This window comes from Argopecten irradians, chromosome 7, assembly GCF_041381155.1.
Source record: "Argopecten irradians isolate NY chromosome 7, Ai_NY, whole genome shotgun sequence".
Classification (NCBI taxonomy): Eukaryota; Metazoa; Mollusca; class Bivalvia; order Pectinida; family Pectinidae; genus Argopecten; species Argopecten irradians.
In genome coordinates, this window is record NC_091140.1 from 2,770,897 (window position 1) to 2,790,761 (window position 19,865).

A 19,865-nucleotide genomic window follows, 5' to 3' on the forward strand; every position below is an offset into this window, starting at 1 on the left:
AAAAGAATTTGCTAAGAATATAAATGTAATTTTTAGGCAAAATTTGTAATTGGCAACTTGCTACAGATATTGCAAATTATTATTTGAAAATCTTATAACTTCTTTGATCTATGTCGAGACAAAACTTGTTTACCCGGCTTGTGCATTCCTAAAACTTGTTACAGAAAGTGTTTACGTTGTCACAAGAACAAACAAATAATAATTGAATAATCATCGTGTCCTCTATTCGCTGACGATACAAAATTATACCGGAAGATGAACACGGACGAGGATCAGGAAAACTTGCAAAAAGATTTAAATAATCTCCAAAAATGGTCAGATGATTGGCTACTAAAGTTTCATCCGAACAAATGTATGGTACTTCAGGTCAAGGGATCACCTAACAATAGAACATATCGACTCGCAAACCAAACTGGGGACGTGGTTCTGGAGAAAATCACCAACGAGAAAGATTTAGGAGTCACTGTGGACACTAATTTGGACTTCCGAACTCACATCCAAAATTCAATAAGCAAAGCTAATTCTGTACTCGGAATCATAAAAAGAGCATTCACCTTTTTGGATGAACCGATGTTCAAGCAATTATTCAAGGCGCTCGTGAGACCGCATCTCGAGTATGCGGCCAGTGCATGGAGCCCATACAAACTTATGGATATTCAGACGCTGGAGAATGTACAAAGAAGAGCTACAAAACTTCTACCCGGACTTAAGGATCTCACATACGAAGAGCGCTTAGCTAAACTGAAATTACCAACAATTAAACATCGGAGGTTTCGAGGTGATCTAATAAACGTTTTCAAAATAGTAAAGAAAAAGTTTGATGAAAAAGTCACTTCCGAGCTGTTTGTGTTTGATAAAAACGAAAGAACTCGTGGGCATAAATTGAAGTTGTATAAACAACGTTGCTGTACTGAACTGAGGAGTAGTGGATAGTTGGAACAATTTACCAGAAATAGCCGTGAACGCTGAAACCACAAAAGACTTCGAAATCCTCTTAGATAACCACTTAAAGGACAACATTTATAATAATTATTGATATATGTATATATATGAGCTAACAAATACCTGTACCATTGTCATAAATGTAATTGTAATGTATATTTTGATGTTTTATGATATGGACATAGAGGCTTCTAGCCTACGTCCATTAACTTCAATTAAATTCAATTAAAAAAAATTAAATAATTAAGTATTACCATCATAACCACTTCCAATTAACATATCATTACAGTCTCACCATTACACGAAAATTAGCAACAAATTTTAAAATAAACAAAGACATCACAGATAACTTGAAATTCATCTTTGTTTACGCAATAACGAAACCTACGTTACCAATTTAGGGCCTTTAATAAGCCACCATAGAAACCATAATTCAATTACAAAAACACAATACAGTCAGATGTAAAGAATTTATACGAAGACAACTGGACAGTACAGGTAAGATAGAACCATGTGGTTCTGGATAGTGAGCGTTCTGTACTTTACCAACATTGTTTGCATCAAAGATAACATTACGTATTGCGTTTATAACAAACATAGAAGATAATGATCATAAAATCGCTGGTATATAATGCAAAACATTCACCGAAGATAATTAATTCATGCACATTATTCGTTCTTGTATGATGAATTGTTTTATGTTCATATTACCACAAGCCTTCCACCTCTAGGTTGCGAGTTCGAATCCCATGTGGGGCAGTTAACAGGTACCGGCCGCTGGTCGGTGGTTTTTCTCCTGGTACTCCGGCTTTCCTCCAGCAACAAACCTGGCACGTCCTTACATGACCTTGCCTGTTAGAATGACGTTAAACAAATAAAGCCAAACTTTTCTGTTTTATTTCTACTTTTCTATTTTATTTCTACTTTTCGTTCGTTGCATACGTTATGGGTTTTAAGTAAATACGAAATGTGTAAAAAGTACGTTGAAGTATGAAGTAGTTATTATTGTTTATCGTGGATTTATGATTGTTATCATTCTGAGATAGAGATGAATCGTTTACTTACTGAAGAGTTATTAAATCTGGTATTCACGCAAAGCTCAATACTTATATGACACTGAGGAAATATAAACATCAGATCATTAATAATAATAACAGGCTTTATTCAGATTTGCTTACATGTTGCGATTAATTGCTCGTCTCACACGTGGTCAAGATAAATATAAGATATACAATAAAAGCAATAAAAATATGAATGCGGTGAATGAAAATTGAGCACAAATACACAGAAACCCCAATAAAATGCAAAAAGCAAGTTTAAACATTACAGCTGCCTGAATAAGAAGAGAATAAGACCTCAACTGAACAGAAATTATTTTGGTAGTTTTAAATGATTTTAATACCACACTTACTGAAACGCCCTACCATATATTTGTTAGGTAGGCCTAGGTAGCATAAGGTCCCGCTTACTTTTAACTTTGGCTTGATATCATCTCATAACGTCGCTATTTGTAACATCACCTCTGATTGGATAATACAATCTTTTTTTTATTTAAAAAATGGTTCTAATCAGAGGGAAAATGATACATTAAATTGCCCTCACACAGGAGGGAATCCATTCGACATATCCACTTTCGTATTTAAATTTAAAAGGCACATTGTTTTATATTACAAGGTACAAACAGTGAAAAAATGTGAAATATCATAATTTGGCAGTTATATTCCAAGGCCTATTTTTAGATTGAGGCATTGTAAGCTGTAAAGTTTTAGATAGAGTTTAGCAAAACCAAATATAGAATTAAGGACGGTTTTGGAACTATAATCCATCATTCAAAATAGTTATTATTAGTTTTAATTGCGTTTTCATAACTGCTTGAATAGTGTTTCAAGAAGCACGTGCATATATTAGCTTGTACATAAAAATTGGCTGACGAGGGCGCCTCGCCTAACATATTGCTTTCCTCTTCCTGTAGTGAGAGGTAAACGTAAATGATCATTTCTAAATCCCTTGATTCTGATTCCTTGCATGCATGTTAGAGAATAGGGAAGAAAGCAGAAATGATAGATGGAGAGGGGGAAAGCTGGGAAGAGTAAAAAAGACAAAGAGGGATGACAGCTGGCAATATTTAATTTTCTAATGTACAACTGTACATTTAGAAAATTGTACAACTGTACATTTACAAAACATTTACAATATGTACAACTGTACATTTAAAACAAAACTGTACAACTGTACATTTACAAAACTGTACAACTGTACATTTACAAAACTGTACAACTGTACATTTACAAAACTGTACAGCTGTACATTTACAAAACTGTACAACTGTACATTTACAAAACTGTACAACTGTACATTTACAAAACTGTACAGCTGACATTTACAAACAAACTGCACAACTGTACATTTACAAAACTGTACAACTGTACATTTACAAAACTGTACAACTGTACATTTACAAAACTGTACAACTGTACATTTACAAAACTGTACAGCTGTACATTTACAAAACTGTACAACTGTACATTTACAAAACTGTACAGCTGACATTTACAAAACTGTACAACTGTACATTTACAAAACTGTACAACTGTACATTTACAAAACTGTACAGCTGTACATTTACAAAACTGTACAACTGTACATTTACAAAACTGTACAGCTGACATTTACAAACAAACTGCACAACTGTACATTTACAAAACTGTACAGCTGACATTTACAAAACTGTACAACTGTACATTTACAAAACTGTACAACTGTACATTTACAAAACTGTACAACTGTACATTTACAAAACTGTACAGCTGACATTTACAAAACTGCACAACTGTACATTTACAAAACTGTACAACTGTACATTTACAAAACTGTACAACTGTACATTTACAAAACTGTACAGCTGTAAATTTACAAAACTGTACAACTGTACATTTACAAAACTGTACAACTGTACATTTACAAAACTGTACAACTGTACATTTACAAAACTGTACATTTACAAAATTGAATTCAATTGCATCGATATGAAATAACTTAGACTTTGATCACACCAATAAATGAGAAGACAGGGATTAACATTCAATGATTTCTTGTATGTATATATAATATAGTAGTAAGTAAAAATCTTAATTCTCCAGCGTTGTACTTTCTCTCCATGCATTTTATCACATCCTTTCTTGTGGACTAGCTATACAATTTTGATTAAGGCTCTTTTGTGTCTTCTCTTTGTTTTTACCGGTCTTCTAGACAAACGAGCACGTGTAATAAAGAATAATAAATTACAATATGAATTCGGTATTCCATCTAAAACGCCATGCAAAAGAATAAATTGGAATATGCATAAAATGCACTGGAGGAAAAAAAATGGACATGTGTACATACATTTGGCGTTCTTAAGAGATTTCTATGAAGGAAGTAAATTGCACACGCAATTGGGTATGCTGTAGAAATGTGATAAAGTAAGATGAATTATACATGCAGTTTGTATGCGAGAAAGCACGCTGAGTGATTTTATAATAAGGAATGTTGTGGTGCGTTTTTATGTGACGATCTATCAACACCTACCAGTGATTCCTGGTTTCAGTAAGCGGAAGTTTAAACGGGAAAACAGACTGAAAACAGTTATTGGCATGTTCATCAAACGTCTGTGTCAGTTTGTCTAACATTGTGTTTTGTTTCTGCATTTGTCTGTTCCTTACTGAATTTCTCACAACACGTCTGTGTTAGTATTGACGTAACATGACGTTAACATACCTGTATCACTGCACCCAAATGTACTTTTCATGCTATACACAGAATGGGGTTTGATGTGCTATCCTTCCCTTTGAAATAGGAGGAGTCTTTGTCTAACTACTTCCGTCAGAATAAGACACCTTTTAGTCACTAGTTCATTACTTGCCCCGCTGATACTCATTTGAACTTGTAAGTAATTCCGTGCGTCCACTTCATTATATATCGTACCTGAATGATATACATGACTTCTGAAGTCAATATAACAGGACTGAAAAATGCCTTATCACAAAGACAATATTCCCGTAATTATTACAAAAGCATTAATTAGACCGGAAGTTGCCACACAACAACTACCGCCAACACAGAAATACCGAATCTGTGTAGGCGACAAACCGTCCGTTTGTACTCCAGGTTGGTATCTTACCTTACATATTCTACTCCATCCCGTCTCCTCTTTTCTTTCAGTGTCATAGCTCCATTGCCCTTTACCCGCTACTCATTCTCTTCTTCCCTTACATTTTCTCCTTTCATCACTGTCCTTGTCTCCCCTATATTTCCCGTTTGTACTCCCCTACACACCCTCCCTTCTCTTCCCTACACATTCCCGATATATTCTCTATTTTGGAGATCCCCTCTACCTCTATTCTAGAGACCCTTTTTTCTGTCCTCATGTTTTCCATTTGCCCTCTGCCTCTATTCTGTAGACCCTCTCTTCTGTCCTCATGTTTTCCATTTGCTCTCTGCCTCTATTCTGTAGACCCTCTCTTCTGTCCTCTTGTTTTCCATTTGCCCTCTGCCTCTATTCTGGAGACCCTTTCTTCTGTCCTCTTGTTTTCCGTTTGCCCTCTGCCTCTATTCTGGAGACCCTTTCTTCTGTCCTCTTGTTTTCCATTTGCCCTCTGCCTCTATTCTGGAGACCCTTTCTTCTGTCCTCTTGTTTTCCATTTGCCCTCTGCCTCTATTCTGGAGACCCTTTCTTCTGTCCTCTTGTTTTCCGTTTGCCCTCTGCCTCTATTCTGGAGACCCTTTCTTCTGTCCTCTTGTTTTCCGTTTGCCCTCTGCCTCTATTCTGGAGACCCTTTCTTCTGTCCTCTTGTTTTCCATTTGCCCTCTGCCTCTATTCTGGAGACCCTTTCTTCTTTCCTCTTGTTTTCCGTTTGCCCTCTGCCTCTATTCTGGAGACCCTTTCTTCTGTCCTCTTGTTTTCCGTTTGCCCTCTGCCTCTATTCTGGAGACCCTTTCTTCTGTCCTCTTGTTTTCCGTTGGCCCTCTGCCTCTATTCTGTAGACCCTCTCTTCTTTCCTCATGTTTTCCATTTGCCCTCTGCCTCTATTCTGGAGACCCTTTCTTCTGTCCTCTTGTTTTCCGTTTGCCCTCTGCCTCTATTCTGTAGACCCTCTCTTCTGTCCTCATGTTTTCCATTTGCCCTCTGCCTCTATTCTGGAGACCCTTTCTTCTGTCCTCTTGTTTTCCGTTGGCCCTCTGCCTCTATTCTGTAGACCCTCTCTTCTTTCCTCATGTTTTCCATTTGCCCTCTGCCTCTATTCTGGAGACCCTTTCTTCTGTCCTCTTGTTTTCCGTTTGCCCTCTGCCTCTATTCTGTAGACCCTCTCTTCTTTCCTCATGTTTTCCATTTGCCCTCTGCCTCTATTCTGTAGACCCTCTCTTCTGTCATCTTGTTTTCCATTTGCCCTCTGCCTCTATTCTGCAGACCCTTTCTTCTGTCCTTTTGTTTTGCATTTGCCCTCTGCTTCTATTCTGTAGACCCTCTCTTCTGTCATCTTGTTTTCCATTTGCCCTCTGCCTCTATTCTGTAGACCCTCTCTTCTGTCATCTCGTTTTCCATTTTCTCTCTGCCTCTATTCTGGAGACCCTCTCTTCTTTCCTCATGTTTTCCATTTGCCCTCTGCCTCTATTCTGTAGACCCTCTCTTCTGTCATCTTGTTTTCCATTTGCCCCCTGCCTCTATTCTGTAGACCCTCTCTTCTGTCCTCTTGTTTTCCATTTGCCCTCTGCCTCTATTCTGGAGACCCTTTCTTCTGTCCTCTTGTTTTCCGTTTGCCCTCTGCCTCTATTCTGGAGACCCTTTCTTCTGTCCTCTTGTTTTCCATTTGCCCTCTGCCTCTATTCTGTAGACCCTCTCTTCTGTCCTCATGTTTTCCATTTGCCCTCTGCCTCTATTCTGGAGACCCTCTCTTCTGTCCTCTTGTTTTCCGTTTGCCCTCTGCCTCTATTCTGGAGATCTTCTCTTATGTCCTCTTGTTTTCCGTTTGCCCTCTGCCTCTATTCTGGAGACCCTTTCTTCTGTCCTCTTGTTTTCCGTTTGCCCTCTGCCTCTATTCTGGAGACCCTTTCTTCTGTCCTCTTGTTTTCCGTTTGCCCTCTGCCTCTATTCTGTAGACCCTCTCTTCTGTCCTCTTGTTTTCCATTTGCCCTCTGCCTCTATTCTGGAGACCCTTTCTTCTGTCCTCTTGTTTTCCGTTTGCCCTCTGCCTCTATTCTGTAGACCCTCTCTTCTGTCCTCATGTTTTCCATTTGCCCTCTGCCTCTATTCTGTAGACCCTCTCTTCTGTCATCTTGTTTTCCATTTGCCCTCTGCCTCTATTCTGCAGACCCTTTCTTCTGTCCTTTTGTTTTGCATTTGCCCTCTGCTTCTATTCTGTAGACCCTCTCTTCTGTCATCTTGTTTTCCATTTGCCCTCTGCCTCTATTCTGTAGACCCTCTCTTCTGTCATCTCGTTTTCCATTTTCTCTCTGCCTCTATTCTGGAGACCCTCTCTTCTTTCCTCATGTTTTCCATTTGCCCTCTGCCTCTATTCTGTAGACCCTCTCTTCTGTCATCTTGTTTTCCATTTGCCCCCTGCCTCTATTCTGTAGACCCTCTCTTCTGTCCTCTTGTTTTCCATTTGCCCTCTGCCTCTATTCTGGAGACCCTTTCTTCTGTCCTCTTGTTTTCCATTTGCCCTCTGCCTCTATTCTGGAGACCCTTTCTTCTGTCCTCTTGTTTTCCATTTGCTCTCTGCCTCTATTCTGTAGACCCTCTCTTCTTTCCTCATGTTTTCCATTTGCTCTCTGCCTCTATTCTGGAGACCCTCTCTTCTGTCCTCTTGTTTTCCGTTTGCCCTCTGCCTCTATTCTGGAGATCTTCTCTTCTGTCCTCTTGTTTTCCGTTTGCCCTCTGCCTCTATTCTGGAGATCTTCTCTTATGTCCTCTTGTTTTCCGTTTGCCCTCTGCCTCTATTCTGGAGACCCTTTCTTCTGTCCTCTTGTTTTCCGTTTGCCCTCTGCCTCTATTCTGGAGATCTTCTCTTATGTCCTCATACATTTATTTTTTGTATTTTTAATTTGTCCTCTGCCTCTGCCACTTACCTGGCAAACCACCCCAAGCTTTGGCTCCACAATTCCTTTCACATTATCAGCGTTTAAACATTTTTAAAAAATCGCCTTTGTTTCATTCAGTAGTCTATACCTCTATCTCCCCTGAAAGTAACTAATTTCCCGTTATCGAGCCAGACTTGTTTGGCGTTTAACAAGAATAGAAGTTCCGGTGTCACAAATCGGTTCTCATTTGAGATTGTGACGTCAACTGGATTTGACCTAGACAAACATGTTGGTGTTGTATAAGAGGTAGCGAGCGCTTCCTATTCTGTGCTGCCTGGCTTTATTGCCTGTTATTTGTTTGGAGTCAACATCAAAAACATGATTTCAAATATTATCTTTTTAATCAGTTTTGAGTAAAATCATGTTGTTTTTTTTGTTATCATAACCATCTATCTTCTGACATCCACCTCCATTGCGTATACCTTCCTATACTACCTCACTTCCCTCCCCTGTCAACAACATTCTTTATCAAATCCATGTGTCATCATACACCTTGTGTATTATATATATAAAACGAAAGGGTATCAGGAAGGTTCAAGGAAGACGTGAAGGAAGTGGCCCTACACATATGATATGGTATCGTGGTATTGCTACAATCGTCAATAGATTCCTGACGAATTAACACATGTCTAACCCGAATACCGGCGCTGTATGGTCTAGACCTAGGACAAACAGACAGCATCCTGACAATCACACATGCTTATTGGTTGATTAGTAGACAAACCTGGACTCTATTACTTATCAATCACATCTATAGAAAACACATACAGTAGATCAAGGCTGCCACATCATGCTAGATTTACTTTATAACTTTTTAGTTGGTAGTGCATGTTTTATGGTACAGCAGAGAGAAATGTTGATTTAATTATAGGCTGTGGAATTTAGTGCTGATGCTGATGTGGTCGCAGCTTTCATCAGATATACACGGGTGTTGGGGGTAGAGGGGGTAGGGGGGAGGGGTAGAAGGGTTCAATGGGACAAACAGCAGTAGAACATTACCATGACGAACATGGCACCATGTCGTATTATAAGTAAAAGGGGATCACTTGTAATGTTACAGGACATTCTAGGTTATCTGATTTTATTTAGTGTAAAAACAAATTATTTGGACTCAAAAAAAACACCATTTTAATTCACAGAAAATGTTTACATTATAATGTTACCAAGGTTGGGTCATTGAGGTCAACCTTCAAAAAATATATATAAAATGTCCACACATCGGGGGGACGATCTCTCACTCGCACCAATTTGAGACCATATTAAGGTAATTTTGAACCCGCTACCATGAAATAAAACAATGCCCTTCACATTTATTAAGAAACAATATCATTGTTGGATAAGATTCTTGGTGGTCTTATATTTTGCTATTTCGACAGTCGAAGACTTCAGTTTCTCGACCTATTACTTAGTCGAAGATCTTTTCGTAAGTCGAATGCTTCATTCCTTTTCTTTATCTTTTTGTCAGTCGAATGTTTCATTTTCTCTATCTTTTCGTCAGTTGAAGTCTTCATTTTCTTGACAGTTTCCTCAGTCGAAGTCTTCATTTTCGTGACCATTTCGACAGTCGAAAGCTTCATTTCCTTGTCTTTTTCATCAGTCGAAGATTACATTTTCTTGACCATTTCGTCAATCGAAGACTTCATTTTCTTGACCGTTTCCACAGTCGAAGTCTTCATTTTCTTGACCTTTTCGTCAGTCGAATGTTTCATTTTCTTCATCTTTTCGTCAGTCGAAGTCTTCATTTTTTTGTCCGTTTCCTCAGTCGACGACTTCATTTTCTTGAACTTTTTCTCAGTCGTACTCTTCATTTTCGTGACCATTTCGACAGTCGAAAGCTTCATTTCCTTGACATTTTCCTCAGTCTAAGACTTCATTTTCTAGACCTTTTTCACAGTCGAAATCTTCATTTATATGACCATTTCGACAGTCGAAGTCTTCATTTATTTGACCATTTCGACAGTCGAAGGCTTCATTTTCTTTACCATTTCGACAGTCGAAGTCTTCATTTTCTTGTCCATTCGTCAGTCGAATGTTCCATTTTGTTGATCATTTCGACAGTTGAAGTCTTCATTTTCTTGTCCATTCGTCAGTCGAATGATCCATTTTCTTGACCTTTTGGTCAGTCGGAAGTTTAATTTTCTTCGTCTTTTTGTCAGTCGAAGTCTTCATATTTTTGGCCTTTTCGTCTGTCGAAGTCTTTATTTTCTTGACCATTTCGACAGTCGAAGGCTTCGTTTTCTTGACCTTTTCCTCAGTCAAATGCTTCATTTCCTTGAACGTTCGTTAGTCGAAGGCTTCATTCATTGAAGTGACCATTACGTCAGTCGAATGTTTCATTTTCTTGTTTTTCCTTTCCGTCAGTCGAAGGCTTTATTTTCTTGACCTTTTCGTCAGTCGATGTTTTCATTATCGACAATTGAGGTCTTGTTCTCGTGACAGACTGTCCGACAAGATTTTCTTTTCCTGTATCATCAGTCATTTTTTGTAAATTGGAAGGGTTGACTTAAGGAGTACTGCATGAGCATGAAAAACACGTGTAAATGACAAATCAGAAGATCAGAGTACATGCATGCTATCACAGCATGTTAAACAGTAGTGAAGTCGCTGTTTGACAGTTTCACTGGGCCTCGTAAAAAGAGGACGTTTTATATAACCGGGAAGATCTCCCGTGTTAACCAGATAAAGGTGCCGCTGTCTTGGCCGTGCTTGTTAGCTAAGATAAGACCAGAAACAGCGGGCACAGATTTGATACATGCCATTTGTGCATTGCATCATATTCTGACGATAAGCTTGCCATTTATCATTAATAGATCCCTAAAAATATCGTGCTCATATATTTTACTAACTCGTAAAAATATCTACTACTCCATATTTATAGTAGGCTTTGGAACCCGCTACGTCACCTTAATCACCAGCCTTGGGTATCTGTAGATCGCAATTTTTCAACATTTTGCCTGACGTATGATGTTTTAAACAAGAACCCATCATAAAATTGAGGCACGATTTTCATGTATTTTTCCTACACAATCTGTATAAAGCAAATCTCAATCGGAATTTTAAAACTTCAGAAAAACAAAAGTTTTTAAGACAGTAAATATTAATGCTTGGATGCAATGATCGTAAGAGGCGGATGGAGATGTCACACTAACTTTGCTTTTCTTTCGAATAAAGTGTTCTCCTATTTCTATTCCGTCGTATGACATTATTTCAGTTTTTTTACATGTAAAATATTACATATCGTAGCCTAACAGCTAAATGGGAGTAAAGCGATAGCTTTTTTAGATGTCAGTATAACAAGGCCGAAACGGATGCCCTGCTTGGTGTCTATGGTACATATATTATGTAGCGTAGTTCAGTGCAATAGCAATGACATTTGACAAGTCGGGGTATCCTGCTTGTTGTCTTTATCAGTATGCTTCAGTGATATAGCACACTAATTTGACCAGCTGTTCTACTCTTGTTAATGTTGATAATGGCATTCTTTTGCATTATTTACATGCAGAAATGAATTTGTTCCATTCAAACCAATCTCATTTATCTATATAACATCGATGAGATGGTTACATCCATGTCACTTGGGTCAAATATTAGGGCAGACGCTAACTGAATGAAGATCGTAAAGTATCGAATTCTTGCTCGTGACACATTTAACCAATGTGAATAAAGGGTCTGGTCGTGTTTTGTCTTAGAGCTGCAAGGAAACAGGAATGTAAGCATCACGCTATACATGAAGCTTGGTGTCAAACAGAAAGTGGGGTCGCACGCGCGACATTTTGTATCGGGGCCAGCGCGAACCACAGCCTTCAAATGCCTTACATTTTTCTCTTCCACACGCGCGTCCACATGAGCATTGTTATGCAACAATTTTTGTGTGACGTCTGCTGGGCCGCTGCACATGTGACATTAAGTCGCCATGGTAACATATGATCAGGTGACATCAGCATTATCATTAATGATGACGGGTAATCTTGCGTAACCCCGTTAACGGGATTCCCCGGCTGTTCCTGACATGTGGCTATGATAGGCTAGCATCTCCTGTACGCTATAATTTCATTGTCCGTCTGTCATGACCACATTCCCGACTAGTAACCGTTACGTCAGTGTTGCGTCACAGAATTTGTGTGGCAATAACTTATTTCTTGTATTTAGGGTAAACATCCCTATGTGTATTAATCTCCAATCTTATCATTCAATATGTCGCTTCCTCGGTTGGGATTACACTGTTCACCTGCCCTGAGCACCATATGTAACAGCTTAATGCTCCGTCCTTGACACACTTAGTCCCGACTTTATCCGTCATGTGTGTTTCGGGGAGAATATGTATTACCATAAATCTAAAAAATTGAATGTTGTATTGAGGATTATGTAACAGTTTTCCCCCACAAATCCGATATAGTCATCGACTGTGTTAAACATCAAGCACGACTTTGGATAAAAGCAGCATTAAATTTCCACGCCTCTTCGAACACATCGGTCATGTCGCTTAAGGAGCTTAAAATTTTCCACTTTCCGGATTCCGGATTCCAATACGCATTTTTTCTAATATGAAGGAATGTTCTCTGTTTAAAGTGTTTTACTACCAAAGTATACCGAAGGTGTGGCATTATACACGGTACATTAGTATGACTGATTAAATCAATGACCCTGTTCACCATTTTCGATCTTATATGACCAATCTTGATGTCATACTTGAGGGTTTAGTACAAAGGACAGCAAATACAGAGCCATGCATATTGATAATAGTCATTTCCATTTACCTGCATATAGAGCGTTAGATTTGTACCTGCTGTCCCCATTGCATGATATAAATGGCGACTTATATATTCAATTTTATCTTTTTATTAATCCTTATCGATTTTCTTCTTTCTAACGTTCTGTCATCGGGCCGGGTCTGTTTGCCTGTGCTTAACGCTCAGCACAACGGGAGTGTGACGACTGGTTTGCCTGTTGTCAGTTTAATGAAACCGGATGGGGTGTGTTTGTTCTGACTCCTCGGTGGCATGCTTCAGTGACTAAAAATAAATCCCTGGCCGAGACACGTCATAGTTGTTTTTGTGAGTGGAACAATTGGCTTGTCCGTTGTCAGTACAATGTGACGGAGTGAAGTATGTTGCTTGGTATCAGTGACATTAGCCCTATAAAAAGGACAAGAGTTCCACTATTACAAAACATAATACCGAACATACTGTAGACTCCCAAAACCCGAACGCACTTCACACCCATTACGAACATAAATCATACAACGATAAAGCGCCCACAGTATACCATATTAATACATACAAACATCATATGAACTTATCTGTTCAATCGCTATTTTTCATGAAATATTGAATGGATTCAAAAAAAGGCCAGAAAACTTTTTAAGGGAAAGGGAATAGATAATGTCTAAATGGTGACTTCGAACCAATGCGTGGGTTCAATAGGTCACCATTGTGGTCCGATGGGTGGGGCTCAATAGGTCAACATTGGGGCCCGATGGGTGGCGCTAAATACGTCACCATTGGCACCCGAAAAGTGGGGCTCAATAGGTCATTATTGGAGCCCAATGGATGGGACTGAATAGGTCAACATTGGGCCCGATGGGTGGCGCTGAATAGGTAAACGTTGGGGCCCTATGGGAGGCGCAGAATAGGTCAACATTGGGGCTCGATGGGTGGCGCTAGGTCAACATTGGGGCCCAATGGGTGGCGCTAGGTCAACATTGGGGCCCGATGGATGGCGCTAGGTCAACATTGGGGTCCGATGGTTGGGGCTCAATAGGTCCAATTGGGGCCCGATGGATGGCGTTAGGTCAACATTGGGGACCGATGGGTGGCGCTGAATAGGTCAACATTGGGGACCGATGGGTGGCGCTGAATAAGTCAACATTGGGGTCCGATTGGGTGGCGCAAGGTCAACATTGGGGCTCGATGGGTGGCGCTAGGTCAACATTGGGTAACGATAGATGGCGCTAGGTCAACATTGGGCCGATGGGTGGCGCTCAATAGGTCAACATTGGGGACCGATGGGTGGCGCTGAATAAGTCAACATTGGGGTCCGATTGGGTGGCGCAAGGTCAACATTGGGGCCCGATGGGTGGCGCTAGGTCAACATTGAGGTTCGAGGTGTGGCGCTCAATAGGTCAATATAGGGGTCCGATTGGGTTGCACTAGGTCAACATTGGGGCTCGATGGGGGGCGCTCAATAGGTCAACATTAGGGTCCGATTAGGTGGCGCTAGGTCAACATTGGGGCCCGATGGGTGGCGCTCAATAGGTCAACATTTGGGCCCGATGGGTGGCGCTAGGTCAACATTGAGGTCCGAGGTGTAGCGCTCAATAGGTCAACATTTGGGCCCGAGGTCAACATTTGGGCCCGATGAGTGGCGCTCAATAGGTCAACATTTGGGCCCGATGGGTGGCGCTAAATAAGTCAACATTTGGGCCCGATGGGTGGCGCTTAATAAGTCAACATTGGGGCCCGATGGATGGGGCTCAATAGGTCAACATTATATTGTGGCCCGATGGGTGGCGCTTAATAGGTCAACATTATATTGTGGCCCGATGGGTGGGGCTCAATAGGTCAAAATTATATTGTGGCCCGATTGGTGGGGCTCAATAGGTCAACATTATATTGTGGCCCGATGGGTGGCGCTCAATAGGTCAACATTATATTGTGGCCCGATGGGTGGCGCTCAATAGGTCAACATTATATTGTGGCCCGATGGGTGGCGCTCAATAGGTCAACATTATATTGTGGCCCGATGGGTGGCGCTCAATAGGTCAACATTATATTGTGGCCCGATGGGTGGCGCTCAATAGGTCAACATTATATTGTGGCCCGATGGGTGGGGCTCAATAGGTCAACATTATATTGTGGCCCGATGGGTGGGGCTCAATAGGTCAACATTATATTGTGGCCCGATGGGTGGCGCTCAATAGGTCAACATTATATTGTGGCCCGATGGGTGGCGCTCAATAGGTCAACATTATATTGTGACCCGATGGGTGGCGCTCAATAGGTCAACATAATATTGTGGCCCGATTGGTGGCGCTCAATAGGTCAACATTATATTGTGGCTAGATGGTTGGCGCTCAATTGGTCAACATTATATTGTGGCCCGATGGGTGGCGCTCAATAGGTCAACATTATATTGTGGCCCGATGGGTGGCGCTCAATAGGTCAACATTATATTGTGGCCCGATGGGTGGCGCTCGATAGGTCAACATTATATTGTGGCCCGATGGGTGGCGCTCATTAGGTCAACATTATATTGTGACCCGATGGGTGGCGCTCAATAGGTCAACATTATATTGTGGCCCGATGGGTGGCGCTCAATTGGTCAACATTATATTGTGGCCCGATGGGTGGCGCTCAATAGGTCAACATTATATTGTGGCCCGATGGGTGGCGCTCAATAGGTCAACATTATATTGTGGCCCGATGGGTGGCGCTCAATAGGTCAACATTATATTGTGGCTCGATGGGTGGCGCTCAATAGGTCAACATTATATTGTGGCTCGATGAGTGGCGCTCAATAGGTCAACATTATATTGTGGCTCGATGGGTGGCGCTCAATAGGTCAACATTATATTGTGACCCGATGGGTGGCGCTCAATAGGTCAACATTATATTGTGACCCGATGGGTGGCGCTCAATAGGTCAACATTATATTGTGGCCCGATGGGTGGCGCTCAATAGACGAAGAGTTTAGTACTTTATGTAACGGTCCTTGCATGAAGGGGAGTATTTTTTAAAGAAATAGCTGACGCCATTATTGTCCTGAAAAAATCATAGCTAATTCAATTCAATTTACGTTGTAATATGGATGCGATGACATGCTCTATGTGCCTCTTCTAGTTTATAGTTAAACTTTTATAAATTGAATACACTCGATACAACTCGTGATTATTTTCCGGATACAAATAAAAAGCATATTTCTTCACCGTATCAGTAATTTATCGGTCAAGTACATGTGTGTGTACTACGTCGTCATCGTATCGAGATAAGTATTGTGATTACCTGATGCACAAACTATTTTGTATACGTGAACCTTGTCTGACGTTCATAAAACGAGTAACTAGAGGCTTGGCAAAGGTACAAAGCCGGAAATATCAGAGCTAACTAAACGTTTTGCATATTCATTTCCTTCTGAGCCGAATACCTACCGAACCCTTATTCTAGTTTTCGAACTTTAAACCTCAAAGTCGTGATAAAACCTTCACGCACCGACAGACAAATAGAAAACAGGATATAAGTGGGTCTTAATCGATATTTAATGTACATACTCAAACAAGGTGCAAGACAAGTAAACGACAGGTAACTAACAGGCGGGGTGGTACAGGTAGATATACTGAAACCGGAAGTAAAAAGATGTCAGCAAAATAGACTGGAGCATGACGTTTGCAGAATACCCTGAATAGACACTGTTTAAAACCTGTTTGGGTGTAACTTAGGACAAATATGAGAGATACCCGGCATTTCATAGTATCATGTTGACAAGTACCACTTAGCGAAGCCTATGGGGATCTGACATTTGTAACTTCTTATTTATTTATAATGTGTACATAGTGATCAATAAATGTGTTTATTGATGTGATTATTATATAATTCCCCAGGTAGAATGACAAACACACACATGACGTAGACTGTTAGCCAAATGACCCTTGTAATCAAGGCGAGTTGCTCTCCGGAACATGGACCTTCCCCGGAACACAGACCTTCTAAGAGTGTTTGTGTATCTAAAATAATATTTACATAAGCCATTGGTCTCATGAGTTTTCTAATATAAAAAGCAACGTCTAATCCCCAACTGTCAGTCCGTTCATTTTACATATAGGTATCGGAGACCATTCCAGATTTAGTATGACATTTACCAAACTAAAATTTTCATTTGACGCCTGAATTATACTGTTTCTGTGCTCAACTTCAATGAATGCTGTTATTTTCATGTGTCCTTATAAATTGAAAGCGACAAGATGAATTACATGTAAGATAAAGTATTTTCATATTACAATGACTAACTGTTTACACTGCAATTACACGAAGATTTATATGTCCCCGATTACAGGTAATGCAGTCGTCACAAATCGGGATGGGTACAGAAATATAATCAGTGATAGCTAATCAATACTTCAATCTTACAATTAGCATAAAGAAAAAAAAGTGTTATTTTAAACTGTTCTAAATGAACACCCACGCCTGCGTTGTTGTGGTTTGTATACCGTGTGTACTGGTGCAGCACGTTAAAATGCACAAACAACAATTACGTCTCGATTTTAAGGAAGATACAAATATACAGGTCTATTATTATCACAATTGCTGAATCACATATGTGACGTCATAAGATAAGTGCATTTACCTGAAGCGCAATTTTTGCATTATAATTATCACATGTATCCATAACGTCTAGAACTTAAAGTCGTTGACGTAATACAATCCATTGTGAATTAATGTCAATAAATCATTTTGTTTATACCCCACCCGCTTGTGAGATCAGCCACCCTGGTACACGCGCGCTACAATGTTTGTGACTTTTAACTGTGATATTGTTTATCACGAAGGATGTCTCGTGTGATCGTGTAAACAACGCGACGTAAAAATGTCATCAAAAAATGTCAACGTGTCGTCTGTTTACTATCAGTGTTCCACGTTATACCAAACTACTTAGTTGTGCCTGTTATGGTTAAAGATGCTCCACCGCTGACAAATGATATTTTTTCACTATCAAAAACAGGAACAGACGAATTAGTATTTTTCTTCAGTTGCAAAAGTTACTTACTTTACACCATTACCACCATTGAAAAGTTTGAGCTTCTAATTTTACTTTAAGTTAAAAATATGAAAAAATAATTAATTGCATCCCGAAAAAAATCCATGGCACTATATCCTATATGGAATGAAGTAATAATTGCACATGCAGCAAAGGCAAAATAAATTATTTCGTGTTATTTGTTGTGTTAATTTAGCATATATATACACGATTAAACTCCAGTTTTTGTTCAAATGATGAATATCATTTATGCTCTGTCGGCGGTGGAGCATCTTTAATGCGTTGTTGTGTTATTGTTTAGCTGTACATCATACCTGTTCATTAATTTTTTTCTTATCGTGTTCTTTCTCCATCTTTTCATAACCTTCCCTATGGGTATATGGCGTTTGAATTGTACTTGCTGCCCCCATTGCATTATCTTAAAATACTATTATCTTTTGAGATTATACATTTTTCTCTTCCAAACTTACTTTTTGTGTCGCCTGCAACGCATTGGCGACACTTAGGTATCACAAGTCGGCGTCGTCGGCGTCGGCGTTCGGGAAATGGTTTCCGTGCGATAACTTTAGTATTTATAGCCCGATTTCAACCAAATTTGGTGTATTGCTTTATATCAATGTAATCTCTGATGAGTTCGATAATGGTCCAAATCCGTCCATATTTGCAAGAGTGACGAGACATTAATATAGTAAAAACTGATAAATCTGGTTTCTCCTCAGCCAAATTTGATATATTGCTTTATATGAATGAGATCTCGGAGTGGTTAGATACTGGTCAAATCCATCAACATTTCCAAGAGTTAATGGACTTGCTAACTTCACCTAAATATTACCAATATTTTCAACTGTAAAAACTATTTTTGGTGATGCTGTGCAGGCGACACATCCACTTCCGAGGAATTCTTCTTTCTTCCTGATACGACTGTGTCCGAGAAACTCCGTAGTCTATAAAAGTGATAGTTTCTTCTGCAGCTTAATGTTCCTCAAAAAAGGAATGGAACGAACACTTTGACCCTTGTCAGTATAATGTGGCCGGGTGTGGTGTGTTGTTTGGTGTCTTAGGTTTAGACGGAACAATAGAAAGACAAGAGTTCCACTATTACACAGATACGCAACCCAAATATACTGCAGCTTCCCAAAACATAGTAACAATCATATGACAAACAACACATTGCATACAGGGAAGGCCATCCTTACCAATCTCCTTCCTGATGTAATGTGCCGATCTCCTCGAGAGATTTGCATTGCACGTTGTCGTATTTGAAGAATTGCTCGCCCAAGAAAAAACGAGGATTGTGCCTAGGACCTGTTCATATAAATCAGACCGAAAATGTGGGAGGTTTCGAAAGTGTGGGAAAGGGATTTATCGTATTTATTAAAATATCCTTACCTTAATCATCAAACTCGGATTGCTGATTACGTGCATGTTCGCAAACAGGGACAGGCAAAAATTTATCTGGGAACGAAGATTGGGACCTGTCCTAGCAAACATTTATCTAGGAACGAAGGTTGGGACATGTCCTAGCAAACAATTATCTGGGAACGAAGGTTGGGACATGTCCTAGCAAACATTTATCTAGGAACGAAGGTTGGGACATGTCCTAGCAAACATTTATCTGGGAACGAAGGTTGGGACATGTCCTAGCAAACATTTATCTGGGAACGAAAATTTGGACATGTCCTGGCAAACATTTATCTAGGAACGAAGATAGGGACATGTCCTGGCAACGATTGTCTGGGAACGAAGATTGGGACATGTCCTGGCAAACATTTATCTGGGAACGAAGATTGGGACATGTCCTGACAAACATTTATCTGGGAACGAAGGTTGGGACATGTCCTGGCAAACATTTATCTGGGAACGAAGATTGGGACATGTCCTGGCAAACATTTATCTGGGAACGAAGATTGGGACATGTCCTGGCAAACATTTATCTGGGAACGAAGATTGGGACATGTCCTGGCAAACATTTATCTGGGAACGAAGATTGGGACATGTCCTGGCAAACATTTATCTGGGAACGAAGATTGGGACATGTCCTGGCAAATATTTATCTG

The 19,865-nt window shown here is 40.0% G+C and overlaps 1 protein-coding gene across 1 annotated transcript; it reads left to right on the top strand.

The window, feature by feature from the left end:
• The first annotated feature begins 255 nt into the window (after window positions 1–255).
• LOC138326801 (uncharacterized) lies at window positions 256–933 on the top strand. The gene has a single exon (XM_069272801.1). It carries the CDS (start codon window positions 256–258, stop codon window positions 931–933), a length of 678 nt encoding a protein of 225 aa, XP_069128902.1.
• The last annotated feature ends 18,932 nt before the right edge of the window (window positions 934–19,865 follow it).

Bases quoted from the DNA above. Each gene is read 5' to 3' on its own strand.
- LOC138326801 (XM_069272801.1), top strand. From the start codon at position 256: ATGAACACGGACGAGGATCAGGAAAACTTGCAAAAAGATTTAAATAAT.